At 29.8% G+C, this 23762-nt stretch overlaps 1 protein-coding gene across 1 annotated transcript; it reads left to right on the top strand.

The window, feature by feature from the left end:
• The first annotated feature begins 23131 nt into the window (after nt 1–23131).
• Nucleotides 23132–23440, top strand: LOC112686882. Its single transcript, XM_025559347.1, has one exon. The coding sequence runs from the start codon at nt 23132–23134 to the stop codon at nt 23438–23440; it is 309 nt and encodes a 102-aa protein (XP_025415132.1).
• The last annotated feature ends 322 nt before the right edge of the window (nt 23441–23762 follow it).

Raw genomic sequence — 23762 nt, 5'->3', positions numbered from 1 at the left:
TAGTGGGACTTAAATCATCTACATTAGATTGTATATTATCGCGTATATAAGTAAGTTTACAATCGTAATTTTTAATAAAATTATGAAGTACGCATGTAGTTAATATTATAGGTAACATCAACATTTTCTGGTTTGACTATAATTCATCTATTATATATACGGAATTTTTGTGATAATATTTCAAAGACGTTTTCTACGACTCTTCTTGCGTGACAAAATCGATAGTTTTATATCTTTTTTTCATTACTATCAAGCTGTTTACCGGGAGAGGGTCTTAATAAGTAAGTTTTTAAAGGAAATGCTTCATCACCAATTACAACATTTTTCTGGTACATCCAATTTATTTTGATCAAATTCTTTTCCTATTTTCGAATGACTTAAAATACATTCATCAACTATCACCTCTATCTTCCAAAAATTGAACAATCATCCAATAAATCACGAAATCTTTGAAGAAATCTACTTCTACTTAGCCATCTTACATCCGTGTGCAAAATTAAATCTACTTCCTTGTTTTCATTTTGCATTTTAAATAGACGTCTTTGAAGAGGTTTTCCTCGGATAGAATTTACTATTTTGAAGGTCGTATCCATCATGTATTTTGTATTGAGCCTCTTACTGGCTAAAACTTGCTGATGAATAATACAATGGTAGCTCAGAAAGTCAGGAAAATCATCATCTTGTTTACATAAAACAATGAACCCGTTATTGCGTCCTGTCATTGCTGCTGCTCCGTCGGAAGTTATTGACACCAATTTGAAAAGTGACAATTTCATCAAGATGACCCTCTCCTTAAAACTGTTAAAAATATCAAGTATTGCAAATTAAACAACAACATTTTTCACTCACCATAGTAAAGAAGTAGTCTATTTCCCACTTTTCGTTAAAGTGATATGTTTTGGCTCTTTTGCTCATGTTGATACGATTGTATTAGAAAATAATTCTATGTGCGCACTTGATAAATACAATTCACACACACGATACACAAGTCACGAATGCGATACTACGGACAACTGATTGTAGAATTACACTAAAATGTGTTATAACTTGAAGCGCAATACTAGAATAAGATAATATTAATTTATACTAGGTATATATGTATATATTTATTATATTTATTGCAACTGTCATTGCAGACTGATTCGATTTATCAGTTTATACGAACGCGATAAAGGCCATTAATAGGAAGTAATGCGGGCTATTCATCCTACAATTATACGATACTTAATAGATATCAGTGTATAATCTTGTTTTTCATAGTTATTTATTGCCCTTTTTCTAAATCTAATTTTTATATTCGTGGGATATACAAAGATCCACAAATTGTTCAAAAATTTAAGAAAATGCGAAAGACTGTCGCGATCGACTTGAATTCATCTCGCGATCGACCGGTTGGCCATCCCCTGATCTACAGCGTTTGTCTCGATCATATTTGAACCACCCTCGTAATTGCATTGCACACTTCGATAATATTGTCAAATACTGTGGAAACTCCCAAATGGTAACTAAATGAAATAGTTCTCATTGAGTCTTCGGTAAAAATCATCAAGAAATGTGTATTTATGTATTCTCAATCTCTTCCCGAAAACCACATATCAATCTGATGTCACTGGACAGTGACATTTAGTGTTATTTAGTGTTACCCTTAAAAAGAAACTATATAATAGATACAATTTGCAATATTACAATAATATTGCATTGCATGTTGTGTATAATATTAATACAACTGTATTTATCATTATCATATTATTTAGGACCAACATTTAAATAAGTGAATAGTCAACAGCAAAAATTAGAAGTATATCGAAAACGAGGGAAGTGTTACCAAGTTGTTAGCTACCTTTATTAGCAGTGCTTGACTTAACAAAATTAAAGAAGGAGGACTGTTTACTTAAAAGAAAATGGCTTCCCCAAGACTTGTTAAGTGTTATAATTGTAACGTAATAATAGTTGAGGGACGCTAACATTTTTTGAAAATTAGTTGAGATACTCCGTCCCTCCTCGAGTTTGGTTTTTGAAACAAAAACCTCAAGGTTTTAGAAGATGTGGGAATATCTTCTGACAAAATATTTTGAACACCTGAAAATTTACAAAATTTAAAGAGAGTATTACACATAGAACTGTGTTCATTTAAATATTTGATAACGTCAAGCAAATGATCAAAATTCATTTTGATATTTCCATCTGGAATATCATTGATTATTTTTTCATTTCCTTCAGCGATATCATGAAGAATTCTAATTAGATCAATAATTTCAAAAACACCGTCTTTGTTGCCATGATGTATTTATTCTGATTTTTAGTTTTTGAAGATGTGGGAATATCTTCTGACAAAATATTTTGGACACCTAAAAATGTACCAAGTTTAAGGGCAGTATAACACATGGAACTGTGTTCATTTAAATATTTGATAACTTCAGGCGAATTATTAAATTTAATTTTGATTTTTCCTTCTGAAATATCATTGATTTTTTTTTTCATCTCCTTCAGCGATTTCATGAAGAATTCTTATTAAATCAATAATTTCAAAATCATCGTCTTCGTTTGCCATTATGTGTTTATTCTGATTTTTAGTTTTTGAAGATGAGGGAATTTCTTCTGACAAAATATTTTGTACACCTGAAAAGTACCAAGTTTAAGGAGACTATTACATATTGAACTGTTCCATTTTAATTTATAAGTATTTTATTAATTTAAATTAACTGCTGTTTTAGACGTTTCATTGATATTTGGTACTATTATATCTGTCAATTGAGGAACATCTTCATCTTCCGAATTTTCTACAATAACCATAAATTAAAGTGTTACACATGGAACCGTTCCTTTTTAATTCATCAGTATTTTATTCATTTAAATTACCTGCTGTTTTAGATGTTCATTGTTATTTGGTACTATTATATCTAGGGTTGTAAATTTGAAATATTTCAATGAAATATTGAAAAATATTTTTTTTTACGTTTGCGATAGTGACTGTCAAATGTCATTTAATCAATTGATATTGTTTGATATCGTTGTAATACAATCTTGGGCTTTCCCGTTTAACGTGGTATAGTCTATGAGCTGCCTATAAATAGGTAACGACCATAGATATGTTTAATATTAATAAATGTAGTAACGACAAACTATTGTTGATATCAGCTATTTTTATGATAATATTCGTCTAATAAGTAATAGTTCTAATCGCCTGTGATATATTTACATGTTACTAGTCAAGTTTTCTGAAGTATCTTCAACCACCTAAATTTTAATTTCCATACTTTCTTGAGTATATTAAAGATAACATTATACTTCCCTAATTTATGATTTGTTTAACTACCTATGCAAAGGAGTTTATTTTTATTTTATTGTTATCTGTCCCGTAGTTTCCGAGAACATATGCCTCAAAGGTTTTCATTTTCACATTTATATATTAGATATATATTTATTTTATTTATTATTTGTATATAAATACAATTCAATATTAATATTATATTGCAAAAAACTATGGACTAGTCTAAGAGATGGATACAGAAGAGCTATTAAAAAATCTATTACAATGTCAGGACAAAAAACAAAATTTGTAAGAAATGAAAAATGCGGATGAAATGCGTGCCGTGCCGGAACAGTGAGAATCGGATTTTATATCGATAGTTTCACTAGGTTTTTATGTTGTTCTACAGAAGAAGTAGTAATATTTGCTTTTGATGACTGCTTACTACTATCCTAAAATTACCACCATATTAGTTTATAGTTATTATAATTTATAAATATTGATTTAGGAGGTAAGAGACCAATAGTCATTGAAACACCTGAAGAAATTTTACAAAATATAGATGAATTTATAAATAAGTTGCCAGTAATCCCATTACTCATCAGCTATCACATTATTTCAGTAGTTTTTCGTCAAAAAAATATATCGGTACCTATTGAGTTTAAAAGTTAAGCACATATTTATAAAATGTATTGTGAATAGTGTGAAACACACAATATTATACCATCATCCGGAAATGTTTTTAAAGAAAGATGAAAATTACAATTCATTATTTGAGTACAATATTGAATTGTATATATATACAAATAATAAATAAAATAAATATATATATATGTATATATATTTATATAAAAGATAATAAACATAATGTAAAAAACTCTGAACTAGTCTAAAAGATGGATACAGAATGCTAAAAAATCTATTTCAATGTCAGGGCAAAAAAACAAAATTTGTAAAAAAAATGAAAAATGCGGATGAAATGAAATTTTTAAAACCTCACATGAAGGAAAGGGATTCAATAAGTCATATAGTTGCGGTAACTGACGATGATGATAACGGTTCATTAAAATTCTTTAAATATTCCTGAGCATTTACTAATACTTAATTACACATCAATAACTGAACACTAAAAACTACACTGAATGACTGAACTACACTAAAAAACTATCTGCGTATCTATATGAATATTATTTCCTAATATTATTTGGACGATTTTTCGTGCCTGTACGTGCTGTAACGGTTCGTGCTGTGCCGTAGCAATATGAATATGTGGACAATTTGTCGTGACGTTATGGGCTGTCACGGTCCGTGCCGTGCCGGAACAGTGAGAATCGGATTTTATATTGATAGTTTCACTAGGTTGTTTATGTTGTTCTACAGAAAAAGTCGCAATATTTGCTGTTGATGACTGCCTACTACTATCCTAAAATTACAAAAAAAATGTTATATACAATTTATACAGTTTCATATTGTTAATAATCAATTTACCTTCATTGGAGTTATTGCTGTTTGTGTATCAATATCTCTTTTAAATATAATTGGCCTAGCATTCGGATTTGTTTTCAATTCTTTCCTATGCTTTTTGACGACCATTTTTTGTTCTTTTATTTGGTCTAATAGATTTTTATATGTTGACCGCCATTTTTTTTCTTTTTCAACTAACATCTGCATATGCATTTTTTTACGGTGTTCAGTCATATCTATTTTTTTTTTTTAATAATATTAAACATTCTTGGACCAACAATTTTTTTAATATCCTAAGATGAAAAATAATCAAATTATAGTTTATTTGAGTTATTATTAAATAAATAAAAGTAGTTAAGGCAATCACAAAAAATGGCAACTGATAACCATACTTAAAATTGCAATATTACAATAATACTTTTTGCATTATTAATTGTACTAAATAGAAATAAAAACTAATTTATATAAATTAACAATTAACACCATATTAGTTTATAGTTATTATAATTTATAAATTATATTAATTTAATTTTTAAAATAAAAACCAATTATTTCACAGAATTATTGATTGGGAGCTAAAGTTCTTTACAATTTTTGTCTATTACAATTTTGAATTATTAAATTAATAAAATATGTATAGGAACTTAATATTGTTGATTTATTTATTTATTTTTTATTAAAATTATGTATATTAATATTATTTATTCGTTCGTTTTTCATTTAAAAATTTTAAAAATTAAGTATGTGTGGGTTGTGATTTTATTTTATTATTTAATTATAATGTAACATATAATATTCTCAAAATTATGTCTATGGATTTCAATAGTTGAAAAATTAACATTAATTAATATTCTGAGTTATTAGAACAATAGTTCTTAGTAAATAAGCATTTTAAAATTTAAATAGTTTACTTCTGATGATTTCGAATGATATCTCATATCTTATATCTCAGAATATCACTTTCTATTTTTTCAGTCAGTGCCGATTGATAATCTCATTAATGAAACAGCTTCTTCTAGCAGTTTAAATAGTGAGAAGTTCGAAAAAATTGATACTGTGATCTTAAAATTTGATATTGGAAGAATTGCATGTCAGGTTGAACAAAAGCTGGAAAATTTTTTTTGACAATGTTGAAAACCTATGGAAACTTCTTGCTACATTCGTATTTTCAAGATCAAGTTTAAAAAATTTAAAATTCCAGTACAGTTGGTTTACCGTTTTAATTGGCTAGCATATTCTGCGGAAGATGATGGTGTTTTTTGAATGTAATGTGTGACACACGTCGTTTAATATATTATTATTCTAGTTTCTAGTAGTTTCAATAAATAACAAAATCATATTTTGTTTTTACTATTTTTTACTATTTTTTTTATTTTTTCTTATTTTTTAAGTTCTAAAATCTCATTTGTCTTGCTTGAGAAAGATAATAGTTATTATCTGCCTTTTGTTTTGCAATTAAAATATTTTTTTCTAATTCTGCAATTTCTAGTTGAACTTTTACTCTCATAAGCTTTATTTCATTATATTGATCAACAAACGTTTTCTTTTAATTTCAAGAATTCAAATGGTGTGATGTTATATCGTTCAAACTTTCCAAAACTGTCTTCGAATTTGAATGTTTTGATTATCTATTAATTTTAATTAAATAAAATTTAACCCATCAAGGACGAGGAAAATAAATTTTCAATTTTTATGATTATTTTGAGTTATTTTAATATTGATTAAACCCATATATATTAACACACCCTCGAAAAAATTTTTCATCCCTCCAATTTTGCTTAAATAGGTGAGCCCATATGGAGCCACTAGATTAATTGAGGATCAATTAATAAAACTGAGCAACAAATTTATAAAATTACAATAATAAGTAGTCATTTTATTTTTAATAATTTTTTTGAATAATAGTGTCATATGAATTGTTCTTTTAGGTTTTAGGCTTGAATAAAAATTAATAATATTAAGTAAAAAATACATTATACAAATTAAGAACAAAATTATGTGTGAAATGGTACGAAACATGATATGCAAAGACCTTTATCACACTTATTACACATCGTTCTTCCCTTTCCGTTGCAATTCTCATAAGAACACCGTCGCCTTTTACCATCTGGTACATTTACTACATAGTGTTGTGTACCATCATAACGTTTATCTGAATTTACTACTGTAGGTCTGCCCTTCGTTTTAGGTAAATCCTGATATTTCAGCAAATAATTTGTAACTATGATTCTTCTCAATTCTAGTTGTGACATCTTATCTTTTTTATGTGACGTTTTGTATAATATCCAAGCATTTTGAACAGTAACGTCAATCAGCCAAGTATAAATGCACCACCACCACTTTTTTCCTCTAATGCTGATACGATATCGATTTATATTTTCATCCATTAAATCTGTACCACCCATATTATTATTATAGGTAGAAACAACTAATGGACGAGGAACTTGCACAAGTTTTTTTTCTTGACGTGAAAATCTCTTAACCGAATTCTTTGGATTGACACCATAACCAGTTGAGGCCATAGTTATAACTGCATTAGCTACCCAACGGACATATTGTATACCATTATTTTTATCAAGAGCACTAAATGTTGACCCTCTCTCCATTTTACTAGCAACTTTTTTATTAGGAAAAGGTATGTCTTTAGAAATCCTATTTTCCCGGATTGTTCCAGTTCCGTAATAACCATTTTCTTTCAAAAATAATAATAACTTTACATTTGTAAATAAGTTATCAAAAAAAAAAAAAAAATGAATAAGGTAATTTATTTTTGGGAGATGGTAAATCTTTTAACATGTAGTAAAATGGTGTTGTTGGTTTTCCAAAATATTTTTCAATATCATCAGAAGAAAAAATATTTTTACCTTGATATATTTCAAAATTTACCAAGTAACCATTTGGTGAATTTATGCACCATGCTTTAAATCCGAATCTAATTGGCTTTCCTCTTATAAACTGTTTTGAACTATGTCGTCCAAAATATTTAATCATAGATTCATCATAATTCAAAAATTCTAATGGTACAAAATGTTCAATGAATTTATTTTTTAATTTATTCATAAGAGGACGCAATTTAAATAATTTGTTGAGGTTCATATCATTATTGTTTCCACAATGCATAATTCTAGCAATTTCTATAAATCTATCTCGTCGCATAGCATTTTTCACCATGTAGTTAGTCATATCATCGTTTCCGTCCCAATAGAATTTACGACCCGATAAAACGTTATATCCAGATAAAATAAGGATAGCCAAAAAACATCGTAATTCATTACGAGAAATATTTCTTATGTTATAATTTTTAGATAAGGAATATATTGTTGATTCATAAATAATAAAATCTATGATATCGTCAGTAAAAAATAATTCAAAAAGTTGTACAGGTGATAATTGAGAGAATTGTTCAAATGTTTAAGATGGAAATAGATTATTAAATAGATTATTGTATTCTAAATCTCCTTTTTTAAAAAAATTTGGCTTTTGTACTTCAGGAAATATAAAATTATTATCAGGTTCTAGTTGTTGTGGTTCTGCATTATAATCAATATTATCTTCAGGTGAACTAACCTGTCCTAATGCCAATTCAATATCTACAAAAGCTCTTAATTGATTACCACTCAAGTTATCAACTAAACCACCATCATCCTTCGTCTGTCAATATATTAGGTTCAGGTGGCTGAATGTATACATTTTCATTCAATAATTCTTCATTTTCATTAAGCAAAATGTGCAATGCTTCATCTAATGTAAAACCATGTCTAAAAATTAACACAATTTATATTTATATAAATTGCACTGCATTGGCCTAGAGGTCCCATATGGGCACGTGCCTAAATATGTACATAGTACAAAACAAATATACGTTGTAAAATTATAATAAATGAATAAATATATTCTCACACATGTATTGAATATAATTTTAACAATAAACGAAAAATAAATTAAAAATGTAAAGCAGTAAATTACTTACTCGAGTGGGATGTCCATATTTTTCAATAACCAATAAAACAAAAACTTTCTAATTGCAATACCTCACTTTAACAACACACAAAAGTACTGAGAAAAAAACCAGTTGTAATAGACGTATTGACTGATTTGTTGTCATAGCTCGCGAGTAATTTGGTTTATTAATAAAAATGGGAAAAATATCTAAATATAACTCTATAATTGGTCCCATATGGAGCCATTCGTCGTTGATGGGTTAATAAAAATAAAATGTAAGATGAATTTCATTATTATTAATTTTTCATTCGTTTGTTGTGTATTGGTTTTGAAATACAAATAAAATACTTATAGTTAGAAGCATTTATCATGACTGTAAGAAAATTCATATTTTATAATTTTTTACGTATTTGTTGCATGGCGAAAGGACTTTTAAAATAATTGATTCAGCCTTAATTCAAGAACACGTAAATTCTATAATACAAATTTGTTTTAAAAAATATGATGTGTAAATCATTGATATAAATGAATGATTATGTAAACTATATGAAATGCAAATATTTCTTCTTGTGACGTGATATATCTACTTTTATCAGTGGACCTATTCAGATAATTTATTGAAAAATAAGAAATTACCTTTTTATGTTATGATGTAGTTGATAATGCCAATAAATGTTTTTTCGCTTTCGAAGTATGTTTTTGTATATCTGCAAGTCACCATGTTCTATAGAATATACTGATTTACATGTTATACAAAACACTTTTCCCACTTTATCAAAGAAAATTGTGATTCTAAATTTGTTAAAAAAAATACATCACCTTTTTCGCATTTTGAGAACAAATTTTTATGGAATCCTACCGTTTATTTTAAATTTTGACACATTATTGCATCATCATGATCAGATTTGACGGATTCACGGAGTTGATCGAGAAAATAAATTATATAAATGAATTTAATGGAAATGTAATGTAATGAAGCTTACTATATATTTTAATTTTTAATACCTCCTCTATAAATAAGTATACCAAAAAATGAAATAAATAATGAACAACCTAATTTAGTTTTCCAGATAAAACGCACAGCGATTCAAGTCATTCAAGTGTAGATTCTATACAATAATTATTTTAAATAGGTATCTCGTATTAAAGGATAGAATCTCTGCGACAATGACTAATATTCCACAAATGATATTGTTATAGGTACTTTATAATATTATTTCTGTAATTTGTATAACTTGTACGTCAATAAAGTTGAAGCCCTCAATAAGTGACTATAGTCGATATAATACCAACATTACAGACAACAAAATTTTTTTGAATTTTTAAAAATTCAATTTTTAGTTTTTGTGTAGGGAGGCCTTTTAGAACCAGAAGCCCGTGTGCATTACACACCTTGCACACCTAATTGTTGCGGTACTGTACGTACCAAACGTATGCCTAGGTCGAACAGCAAACAAATCCGTTTGTACTGATTCCAGCAAGAGTATTCTTTGAAATTTGTCGAAAAACCAATAACGCAAAACGCTGTTCGAGCTATTAAGCGTGTTCACTGAAAATTTGTAACGCGAAAAAATGGTACCCATTGTTTTTTTTTATATTTTAATAAAATATTTTTAAATTAAATTATTTAAAGTGTTATTCTAGTTTTAAGTCTCTATAGTGATGCCAGCGATTAATATCAAAACATTTTGTTCTATATTTATTATAGGAATCAATGGCACCGGAACAATTTTTGAACAGTGGGGATTGAGCACAGCTACAAATACAGATGAATTTAAAGCAAAGTAAAGCAGGAAAACCTTTCAATTACTTTTTTCCAATTTTGAAAACCAATTTCAATAAATGTATCTTGTGAATGTAATGAGGTTCTTCTTTTTTTGGGTTGGCAAGCTAGGGCACAAGTGTAACATGAAACCATATCTTTTTCATTTACACAATGAAGCCAGGAATACTTGTCGAACCATTTTAATTGACAAAACCTTTCATTTGTTTTAGGAAAAACAAACTTCTTTTATGGTTTAAAATGTTCAATCAAATTTAAATTTGTTATTGACACGGGATCGTGCGATTTATTTGAATGTTAGCAGTGTGTATTCCTTTTAATGTTGATGATTTTTTTTTTTGATTTTTGATTAATTTGTTGTACGTTTTCATTTTCTACTTTTAAATCATTAATTAAAAAACTGCCTATAATAAATTGAATATATAATGTATTGTTGTTTAAAATATTGTTTAATTTATTATGACATTAAAAATACGTTATAAACTGAAATAAATATATATTATTATTAAAAACAACCCATGGATAACGATAAAAGAATTGGTATTTCCGGCGGTTGTCGCTGGCCGTCGGAGTACTTATGGAAGGCACGTTTTTATTTGTATCATCATTAGGCGTGAGTGAGCGAAGCGCATCACCTGCTAAAATTTTAGTATTAAAATGTTATATATGATTAAGTTTAACAACATTTCTTTTGAAAATAGAACTTTTAGTATAAGTCAATCATGAAAAATGATGTACAAAATAATTCCTGCTAGTTTATTATTTATAATTATTTACAGAAGCATTTTATTAAATGTATAAATCGAATAATATGTTAAAACTGCCAGTAAATAGTGACTTAATTAACGTTAGGTATATTATGAATTACCTACCGTTACCGTTGTCTTATGTATTTTTAGATCTTTTCTGAATAAATGCTGTTATTTTACTAGTTCGTTTCATTTTAACCACGTATTCACAAATCACAATTATATAAGCTATAACTCGTCTGGGTCCGATTACATCGGTTGTTGGTAACTAAATGATTCTGGAAATAAATTAGATTACAAATTTATTGTAGGTACGGTCGCGATAATGGATTTCTTATTCTGAAAGCTATTCTATGTTGGCTGTTGCGGATAAATATTAAATTGTTTTCATTTCCTAAATAAGGACTAATTGTCTCCATTTTATTTTATTTTTATATACATAAAATATTAACTACTACATACATAGTACATGCAAGTTATTTCTAAATAAAACTATTAGTTTACTGTATGTGTATGTTTATACTTAAAAACCGACAGTTTATTAAATATATTTGAGTTTTGTTTCTGTATTCAACATAGATATTAATATATAAGATGGCCTATGTATTTAAGTCACGGGAGCGTAAATTTTTAGAAAAATGTCCGTTGGGGCTATGTTAATTAATTTCCCGTGGGGGCAGTTGCCCCATTGATCCCATTGTTCCGGCGCCTATTATAGGAATCAATATATCGTAGCAGATGCTTGCCTACGACACACATAGTTATGTGACCCTGGTACACAAAAACCAATTCTTGCGTAAAATAACACAATTCTCATTTCATGAATGGAATATTTTATATTATATATATTATATATATTATATATCCATATATTGTTAACAACTTATGAATGAAAACGAAACCGCGAACTGCGACTGTTATTTCAAGGGCGTTTTTACTACAAAATCGTCTTCGAAGTATCAGGATTTCAGGAATGGATGGTCGCAGCTGACAAAATATCCCGCCCAGAAATGTGGTAACTCTTCGTGCACGTACTTCGCAAAACATCTGGTCGATGATTCAATAATATTTTATATTTTATTATATAGAGTAACCCAAAGTCAGTTCCCGTTATATTTATAACACCGGTTCATAATAATTTTGTATAAATCGCCTGCGAAAAATCAACCAGTGGCTACATATACCTTATCGATGATTATGATGCTGCACATTAAATTAAATTAAATGACGAATCATTTACACACTAGAGAAGGTTAAATACATTTGTATTGGCTCACAATCAGCTGGTAACACAGTATAACGTATTGTGATGACATGCTATCATAGGCGTGCGCACGGGTGTGGCTATAGTCACTCCTGAGACTTTTCTAGGCAGGTACAAATCACCTAGGTAAAAAGGGCTAATAACTTTTTTTTTTTTGGAAAATCTTGTTTTTTTATCAATTTTATCAAATTATAAAAAAATAAAAATTGCCGGGACTGGCGTTCATTGATAATCAGATTGTACATCAGATTTCTAATAAATTTTATTTCTACTTACTAATTTTTTGTACATATATATATTTTAAAACGGTGTTTTATAAAGTGGTGGTAATCAAAAAAAAAAATAAAACCACACCGGAAACAAGAATCTGTGCATGCCTATGCATGATAACAACACATATTTACTTCCCCCCTCCTCTTACAAACTAGGATGGTTAACATAGCAATATCTGAATCAGTTAGACGTGTTTAGTCTTGTTTAACACTTCTAGAATATTTATTACGTCTATAAATAATTAAATAATTTATATTAAATACCTATGGTATTAATAAATGTTCGCCGTTTGTCTTTACGGTACAAGGTTAAATGTCAGTCGCAATATTGCCGTAATTTATCATACACGTGGTGATAATCGAAAAACGAGTTGTGCGTTAATTTATAATATTTTATTTCCGTACAACAAACCAAAACAGTCATGTTTTATTTGGAAAATCTTATAATTAAATACTTTATATTAAATACAACCGTTCCTTTGACGCCGCACGACTGTCGCATAGTGGTCGAAAAACACAAAAAGGTGGCTTAAATTAAATAATTAAATCTTTGATAATCATATAATTATCATTTAAATTTCATTTACCATCATTTTTATTAATACTTATTATTATATACATTTTAAAAAAATATATTAAAATTAATTAAAAATTTAAAATATTTTTTTAAATTAAATTATTTATTCGTCTGAAATTAATTCTAGTTCATCACGACAATTGTTAATATACTTTATAATAATCTTTGTCTTCTGGATGTAGTTTTTTTTAGTATCTTTAAAACTGTTTATAAGAGGATCCGATCATAGTAATATCCTTTGAAAAATATTAGTATTAATATTTATTCTGAAAGGCTATCGACTGAAACTCTCTAGATTTCTTAGTGTCCTTATTGCGTGATTCTTGAGCCTCCTCACCTACAATTCTAGTTGGCAATATAAATTATTTTTCTATTAATGAGCCATGTATCAAATATTTTGTGGAATTAGTACCAATACATAAATTGATGTACAACTCTGTTGTTTCCGAACAATTTCGAACTTATCAATATTTATATTTTAACCAGAAGTTAAACGCTATTAAATAACATAATATTATTAATTAAGGTTTTCAGAAATGCCTGTAAATTCTGCTAAAATTATATAACTATTAAAGAACTTTCTTGGGTTATAATCAATTATTTTGTATATGAAGTTTTGCGGTGTACGGCGTAGGTTCTATTGAAATAAAATTAGATATGTAGTGTTGTACGGAAATCATGCACGAATAGTATTACTGGGTAAATGCGTAGCTGTGAACACCCGATTCTGGGATCCTAGTACTTGGGAATTAGTTTTATTGAAAAATTGCTCTGAAAGTAGTTATAAAAAAGTAATTTTTTTCAGATCGATTGACTGTGGACGTGTCACGAGAACGGAAAACCGATAATTGTACTGAAAACGTAAATTACGTAAATACGGAACATGAAATGAATAAAATATATTAATTAATTAAATGTATGAATTAACTAACAGTTTATAAGTACCAGTGTCCTATGACCACGGAATCGCGATTGCCGCTATTAGTGTGGGTTTCATTTTAGTTTCAATTCAAATATCAAATACTGGTGTATATGTTGTAGAAAGGTACGGTTTCCTATCTACGACTGATCGCAATGACTAAGCATGTTTTGAGTCGTTATCTTGTTGAAAAATAAACGAATTGTCGATATTTAGTTTTACAGTACAACAAACATAGGGTTAACACCTAACCTTACCTAATCCGAGCATATAAGCTATTTCTCAAAATGTATAAATATATACTTTGATCCATAATACCATCGATAAATATCAAATTACTAGCACTAATACAGCCCCAATTTAATTCATTACCACTCCCATGTTTTACTGTCGGACACAAATTGTTGCAATTCATCTGCTTATTAGGTTTTCTACACATCATAACTCGTCCATTTGAATAAAAAATATTAAACTTGCTTTCATCGCTGAATAATACAGATTTCCCAAAATCCCTTATTAATGTGTGCCTTCGCAAAATCTAAACATTTATTTTTTTTTATTTTTTTATTTGACTAATAAATGGTTTTTTCCTAGTTACACAACCTTTATATCCTGAGTTTCTAATAACATTAACCCGTCAGTAGGCGCGTATGAGAAGTTCCGTTACCCCAGCACCCGTACTTTCGAAATCATAAAAATGAGTAAAAAAGTAACATTAGGTATAGCCAGTATTATAATGACGATAAAAATAACTTATTATAAATTATATAAATATAACTTATATTGTTTTATAGTTTGTTCGTCAATGTCAGTATGTGGGAATCATCGGTATTTGTAATTTTAGTTAGCTAAAACTCTTCGTAAACATATTTATATTATTTTATATTAATATATATATATTTTTTAAGTATTTTATGGACACATCGAGCAGCTTGAAACGCGTGAGTACGTTTCGTATTTCACTTCACCGTTCTTTATTATTAATCACTAAAAGTGTTGTAAATGACGATTCCGTCATTTAAATTAAAATAAAATGTGTATTCAAAAAAAATTTAACATGCGGTCTTTGAACCTTGTTTATTTTTTACACGTGTTAAAAATGTTACCTATAGCTTAATCCTCGTATCTAATACCTAATCGACATTGACATTCTTATGTCAACTGTATTCAGTTGTTACGTGGTACCCAATAAAAACAGGTACCTATCGTAATGATGTTGTTGGATCAGGGTAAATTGATTCAATAATTAATTTAAACACTTGTAAACACTTTAATAAATACAGATACAAATACAGATACAGACACAGATACAAATATAAATTATAAATTCGTGCACTAACAATATCGAAGACGAAACTCAGAAGGGTCTGATAGCTGGACACGTCTGCCGTTGGTGGTGAAACGGAGCCTTTATATACTCTGTTTGATTCTATTTTAATTGCGTTGTTTTCGGCATGTGGCTATTCTTGGCCTGGTTGTCTTATTTGAACAATTGATGTTCGCGGTTTCTTGTAATCTGAGATTTTGCGCGTGGCACTCGTTAAAGTTTATGTGTGCAATAGTTATTTTTGGTACGTTTTTATGACTCGGAATATGCGTATTATTACTTCTCAGTAATATATGCATATTACACAGTAGAAACAAGACATATACATGTTACCGATGTATCTGCATGTAGTGTAGATACTCTGATTTTTTTTTTGTTATTCTTATCAGAAAATAAATCATTCGTTGTACAATACTTAATTTTGGTTGTACAAAATTGTACAAAATAGAGTACATAATACTGCTTGATTACTATTCATGATTTCGAAAGTACGGGTACTGGGGTATCGAACCTGCGTATGAGCGCGGTGCTCACTTTTCGAATTTTACTTCTAAAAGTGTTTATTTGAACTGTAAGTGAGAATTCCACTATGAATAATTAATTAGAATCACTTTAATTAATTATTATTTTATTGTTTATATTAAAAAATTCATATACAAGTATTTACTTTGAATCTGATTTTGTTTCTAAACTCAATTGACAGAATTTACATATAGTTCTTGTATGTTCTTTACATATATAGTTATTACATAACTCACAGCATACCTAAATATGATATACTATTTACGGAAAAGATATTTTCCATCAATTAATAATTGATTTTGCGTCTCGAGCCACTCTTTTTACACGGGGTAAATGTAGTACTTATTCTTGATGAAGATGGATTTATGTTTACCTCAACATCTGTATCGGACTCAGAATCAATCGTTTCGCCTGTATTTGAACGTATAAAATTTGGACCAGCGTTAGTATCATTAGAATCATATAATACATTTTATTCTGTTTCATCTAACCAATTATATACATTTTACATATTTTCAGCCATTATGATGTGAAATAATCAAAAATAAAATGCGAGAAAAATGCATACACTAAAAGTTTATTTTGTCGGAACTGACGATTTTAATCTATTGTCATTTCAACACAATACTATGAATTGGGTTATTTTATTTATAAAAAAATTTCCAGTTATGATAACATAAGGTATAAATATATGTCAACAATATAAGAATTAAATTATAGCCAATGTTGTCAAAAATAGTATTCCAATGAGTGCCGCGCTCATACGCGACTACTGATGGGTTACGAATGGTTTGTGGCACAACTTTTACATTATAATCAGTATCAATCATACCAGCCAGTTTGGGTGCATTGGTTTTTGGTTCCATCACAACTAGGGTTGCCATACGTTCCAGAAAATCGGGATTATCACCGGTTTCGGACTTCGCGTCCCAGTGTCCCGTCTTAGACGTTTAAAGGAAATGTAGTATTGTTTAATTTTTAATTTCGTCCATTTTATTTCGAAGTACATTTTTAATCGTAATCAATTAACAATATATAATAGAAACATAATTTGTAATTTACACATAAAAATATACAATATATTTTATTTTACCAAAATATTTTTAAATATTATACTGTCGGCCATTCATTGTTCCTCTTCATTGGCATATACATAACTTTTGTATGGGGATGGGGTCGTTTGCAAACAATTGATTATTTTTATTTTATCATTATTTTTTTTTACGTTTCTAACGCCCTCGCACTAAGAAAATTATTTTATAACCTTTAAAAAAATATCTAGGAAGGGATTTGACCTCCAAATCCCCTCTTGTATATGCCACTGTCCTCTCAATATATTAAGAATTATATAAAAAGTATATTACTCAATATTGTGTTTGTTTTGATCCGGTTTCGCTTTATAAATTTATGGCATCCCTAATCACAACTGATCTTAGAATGGCCATTTTTTTTATATGATTTTCTTTTTTGGGGACAACCAGTACATTTTTGATCTTCAAAAGAATCAGTTTCGTTGTACCGGTTTATAATATATTGTAAAATCGAGTGCGATTTCTTTATTATTTGAGCAATATTTTTGCGCAAATTACCATCATCTTTCAGTTGAACTAATTTATGATTATCAATCGGTATTTCCATTGTTCAATGCTCATTACAATATGAGTACGACTGATTACTACAAAAACCTTTTTTTTTTTTTTTTTTTTAATGACGTTTATTTATGAAAATTTACAATCTATACAATATAAGGTACAATAAGTAAATGTGAATGGAGTAATTTAAAGAGGTGGTAAGAGGAAGACAATGAGTAGAAGTTTCACATTAAAAATTTCTACGTGGAGGTTAATTTAGTGAGAGATAGAAAGGAACAAATTGAGTTTAATGTGCGTTGAGAAGATCTCTGGGCCATTCACGTTTGAGGCGTCTGGCTGGGTTGTCCGGAAGAGCGTTGGTATGAAGTTGAGCGATGAGGGTATTTGAGTGATGTTTCATATTGGAGTGCAGGCGAATATAATATTTGATAGCTGTTTGTTTGATGGTGGGGATTTGGAGGTCATTATGCAGGGCAGAATTTGTGACGTACCAAGGGGCTTTGGCAATCATGCGGAGGCAGATAGCTTGGAATGCTTGAATGGTGCTTGTGTTCGATGGCTTAGCGGTACCCCAAAGAGCTATTCCGTATGACCAGATAGGTTGGAGTAGAGATTTATAGAGTAGTAGACGGTTGGAGATGTTCATATTTTACAAAAACCTATTGTCACGCACACAATGCTGACCTGTTTTTATCGCTAGTTTACATTACCAGTTTTATCTTAATGGAATTGTCAGTCCTTTCGAATTTTTCCCATCTTAATACTATTTTTATCTGTTTTTCATATAACGTACACATGTTTGTTAAAAATATAAATTTACTCAACTTTTAAATTATCATTAGATGTTATTGGAAAAAATCTAATATCGGTGTTTGAAGACTTTTTTGACCCACTGTAAATGGTGGTACGCCGGTCTTATGAGACTTGATATTTAACTTCGAGTTTATATATTTCGCAATGAACAAATCATCAATATAAGACAGTGTTAAGCCCCGAGTGCTTTTTCCGTACTTCACCTCCATAAAAATAATACGAAAATGAACAAACTATAAGAACTCACGACTGTCGCAATCGCATAAATGACGTTGATCTAAAATTAATTGCTGGAGGTGAGCGCGACGACCTTGGAAACAAGATTCATTTTATTTTGGCAACGCGTCCACACCAACGTAACAATGTTTTATAGCATGTATTACATAACCATGTAATATAACAAAATTTGTTTTCCACCGATGACGGAAAATATCACAGAACAATTAAATAACACATAACATTTCAAGCATAGATATAGGAATTTATTAGTTTATTTTAAATTGAAATCACGTTTATTAATTTATTATTTTGGTATTTAAGTATTATTGTTCAATTTTGGGGTTTCTGAATTATTGCCTAACTTTCCTGTTTGAACTTATTACATCTTATCTTATTTTCTATTTATATTTATTAATCGAAAAATTCGGTAATTTTGTCAATATGCGATCATTTTAATATTTCCAAGATCCCATGATAGCAATATTAATCCAGAACACTCAATTATTTCCCAAAATAAGTCTACCTACAACGAAGGGGCGGTGGGAGGATAACCGAATAACCGCAAAAACAATAGCGGATGCACGCACGGTCATCAGAAATCTGCTTTTGGCTTAAATTACGTATTTATTTGTATCATATATCGTGTCGCGATCGATATTTAATAACAATGAGGGTTTGAATATTTTTTATTTATCGAGGGGTTAATCGCCCGCGTGGTTATATTTCACATATAATTTATACCCGTACGTCTAATCAATATACTTATATATATATATATATTATATACACACGAAATTTTGCTGCGTGTACGATATGTAGAATTTGTTTAAATAGTTCCCGTCGACAAACGCGTTATCGATAACCGTTCGTCATTACGGTCCGTTTCAAAATCGTCTCTGTTAACTCTTTGCGGCACGTGTTTTTCAGATTTTTCCACCCCGTTGTTGCACAACCTATTAAATTTTACTTTAACTATCATAGCTTTTAATGTAATTTCTTTTTAATCCATTACTTACAATTATTATAAAGTAAAAAAAAATATATATGAATTGAATGATGTGTTAACTATAGGTGGGATCACATGTATCCCACCGTGTACTTTGAGAGGTTATTTTATGAGTATGTATAGTATCGAGTTTAGAATTTCAAATTTTTTTTTATTTATAATTACAGCAAGTTATAAATGTCATAATAAACCATTTTATTTCATATATAAGTTATGTGGGTTATTACTAAGAATAGTATTATTAAATAAAAAAGTAACAAATTTTAATTTCGTACAACAAAAAAAATCTTACAAACAACTAAAAATTAAATTAATTACTTTTGTGAAAATTAAAAAAAAATTGTACAACTTACACTAATTAATTATGGTAATCAGTAAAACAGTTTTTGTTTTTATTTAAACACAAAGGTATGTTACACATTGAGCATATCCATTCAGTTCTTACTTCCTTTACTTTAGTACTGCAATTTCCGCATCTTCTTCGACTAGATCTTATTGGCTGGTGTGCAGATTGATCAAGTCTAATATTTTTTGGAACTAACGGCTTATTTTTTTTGAGTTGAACTGGAGGTGATTCTGAAGTTTGATTCATCTTTCGACGTTTTTCTAACATTTTTTTTCTCACTAATTCTGATGAAATTTCTCTGCGAAAGTCCTTCATTTTCATTTTAGTTCCAGTTTTTTGAGTGTATATCACATGCGCGTTTACAATAGCGACATCGATAAAATGAAAAAAAATACGATGCCACCACTTCTTGCTTTTTCTATCGATTTGGCAAGTTTTTTTATTTTGGTCGAACCTATCGACACAATTCATATTTTGATTGTAATCTTTTAATACACTAGGGCAAGGAACATATGAAAGTGTCCCATCTTTAGCTTTTCGCTGAACTGTTTCTTCATTTTTGGGGTCATGAAAGTTAGAAAGTAAGCTTACTGTTCGGGCCGAAACGATGATTCGAAGGACCAGTCACATTGACATATAAAAATAATAATCATAAAAATCAAAAATATAAATCGTATGTGGCGGGTGCCTATAATTTGCTGGCTAGGTAATTACACTTACTCCCCGCGATACGTTTGGAGATAGGCCACCCAAGGTACGCAATTAACCGATAGCGTTCGGCGGCGGTCACTGACACGACGGCGGCGCCCGAAGGAATGGAATCAAGTTATACACGGGAGACCCGGAAATAGAGTTTAGTTATTTGGGGGGAGGTCTCTGTGGTCGAATCGGTCTGGTGCAATGACCACAGAGCTCACAAAAAATCGGACAATATACTTAAAACTAAACGACAACTCACACTTAAAATTAAACTTATGAACTAAGGCAGGTGAACGACGATATTGTGGTAACTACAGTTGACGGTAATGGTAACTAGACGACCTGGGCGGCCTCACACACACCACGCCGGGTGCTGGCGGACTTACGCAGGGTGGACCGGTGACTCGATGATGATGATACGAACAAGGAGGGTGACACAGAATAATTGAATAAAATAAAATTCACAAAACGCTGAATTGGTAGTGGAAATCTTTATTGCTGGTAACTGGCAGATGCTTTATTTATTTTCAATAATAACCACAGAATACTAATAATAATAAAAAAAATAATAATACACGTGCCGCTTCACTAGCGGGCTCCGAATTATAATAATTATAAATATGCCACAATGGCAATATCGAAAAAATAGAAAAAATAATAATAAAGTTTAGCTAACGACGAACAACAAAAAGTATTTTTTCAATAAAAATATGGTGCAACAATCGCAACCGACGAACGAACAACGACAAAAAAAATAAAACTAAAAATGATATAAATATAATGAAAATAATTATCAGCGTTACATAATACGGTTGATTGGCAATAATATAAATAAGAATATAATATGCAATTAAAAATTCACATAAATACAGTTGGGAAGCCGGAAGAAAGAAACAGATAAAGAAAAAATGGACAGTGCCGATGTGCAGATTAACTCGCGTATGCATCGTTTTCTTCCACATAACAATACGCGCAAAACACTTACTGTTCTTTTGTCTTTCCATTTTACAATGGAAGTTGAGTACTGGTCAATACGCCAATCATATTCTCCTGTTTTTAATTCTTTGTCTAATTTTAATGTAGGTAAATATTTCCTCGTCATATTTACAGTTCCACAAGCATGAATATTTTTTGATTTTAAAAAAGTCATTAATGGATAGCTAGTGAAATAATTGTCAAAGTACAGATGATGATTTTTGTTTTGTAAGGGCTGGGATAATTTTTTAATATTCACTATAACTACTATACTAACAAGAAATGACTGTTCTCGGTACCGCACGGTGGGTTATTTATTGGACGGTCACATTTATCAATATTACACAGGTCCCAGAAATACGAATTGATTTATTTTGATATCATAATAATGTTCACTAATATTTACGTCGAATGAAAAAAAAAATGAACAAATCGGTCGACAAAATACTGAGTAATTCAAAATAGATATAATTATAGTAAACTGATCACGTGGACAAAAATAAGGAGAGAAGAAATTCGTAATAAATTCGCACAAATTACCCATAGTCTGTTTATTTTTATATCAAGGCCTTAAGAATGTACAACAATATTAATGTCAAGTTATTAATGAAAGAAATATTTGATCGGGAAAAAATTAAAAATAAAAGAAAAGGTGGGTTATTTTTCGTACCACCGTGAAGAAATGCTTATTTTTTTGGTGGGACATAACGTGTCCCACCATGCCGCAAAGAGTTAAAGGTCCATAGGTACGCATCGTACGTATCGGACGAATCGTATGAAACGGATCATTTTGTGGTAGTGCGTCCACTGTATCCGTAGCGATCGGATTGCCGATGCGACGGTCGGTTTTTTTAGTAACATTCGCATTATCGTAGCGAAATCCGTATGACGTCATCCGCACCAGTCGGAAAAGTTGCCCCTTCGATCAATTTCGTCGGCATTACCGACGGATCGATACGTGCGATCCGTCCGCTGCCGGCCAGTGGACGCATATGTATAACTTACTATACTAATAATTCTAAAATCCGTTTCATACGATCCGTACGATGCGTACCTATGGACGCGTACCTTAAATGTGTACGCGTGAATCAACAATACGAATATTCAATTGGCGATTGTAAATTGTGTGCATTGAATCGATCTTTGAATAGTGTTGAATAATATTGAACAATATTGTTCGTGTTTTTAGCCGCACGCTCTTAGGCTCGGGCCACACGGTGCGTTGCTGCCGCATGCGTTGAAATAAATTGCGGTGGCACCGCAATAACATATTCGGCCACACGATGCGGTGTGGCAGCATGCGATAAGATATTTTTAAAATTTTAAATATTAGGCAAACATAGGCAAATGAAATTTCGATCACTTTCCTACTCGGTGTTGTATTGAAATGTTTGTTTTGTCAACGCTTTATTATGTCAAGTAAAACTTTATTACAAGTTCTGTGTGTGGCAGAAGAAGCCGGAGAGCTGAATAGTCTCGCTCCACCAGAACGAAGATACTGGGTCCATCCAATGAACTCCGACCGTGAAAAAAAAAAAAAAATTACAACTTTTTATGAAAATATTCGCAAACATCCTGAAAAATTTTACGAGTATTTTCGGATGTCCTTAAAATCTTTTGATGAACTTTTAACAAGACTTCGAGTACATTTGACAAAAGAGAATACCAATATGCGTAATGCAATAAGTGCGGAAGAAAGACTGACTGTGACTCTGAGGTAAGTAAATAATTATAATTTTAATTCGAAAATAAATAAATTAAGACGTAAGTTTTAAACATTTTTAAATGTATCACATATTTTGTTAATACAAAATAAGAAACGACGTGACAAATTTTCCCAATCAGAATATAAAATTGCCGCAATTGAATTCCATTCCAATGATTTCATGTGTTTATCATAATAATCACTAGAGCTTACATCCCATAAGCAAGGTCTAGACTCTACCTCCAAAATCAATTTTTCAAAATCAAACTTTTTTAAATAATAAATAATTTGTAAAGATATTAATCAAAATGTTTTTTTTCAAAACGAATATATCTAAC

The sequence above is a fragment of the Sipha flava genome, unplaced genomic scaffold, assembly GCF_003268045.1.
Source record: "Sipha flava isolate LNK unplaced genomic scaffold, YSA_version1 328_pilon_pilon, whole genome shotgun sequence".
Lineage (NCBI taxonomy): Eukaryota > Metazoa > Arthropoda > Insecta > Hemiptera > Aphididae > Sipha > Sipha flava.
This window is presented reverse-complemented; position numbering and strand designations above follow the sequence as displayed.

Coding starts and splice junctions, on each gene's coding strand:
- LOC112686882 (XM_025559347.1), top strand. CDS start 23,132: ATGTCAAGTAAAACTTTATTACAAGTTCTGTGTGTGGCAGAAGAAGCC.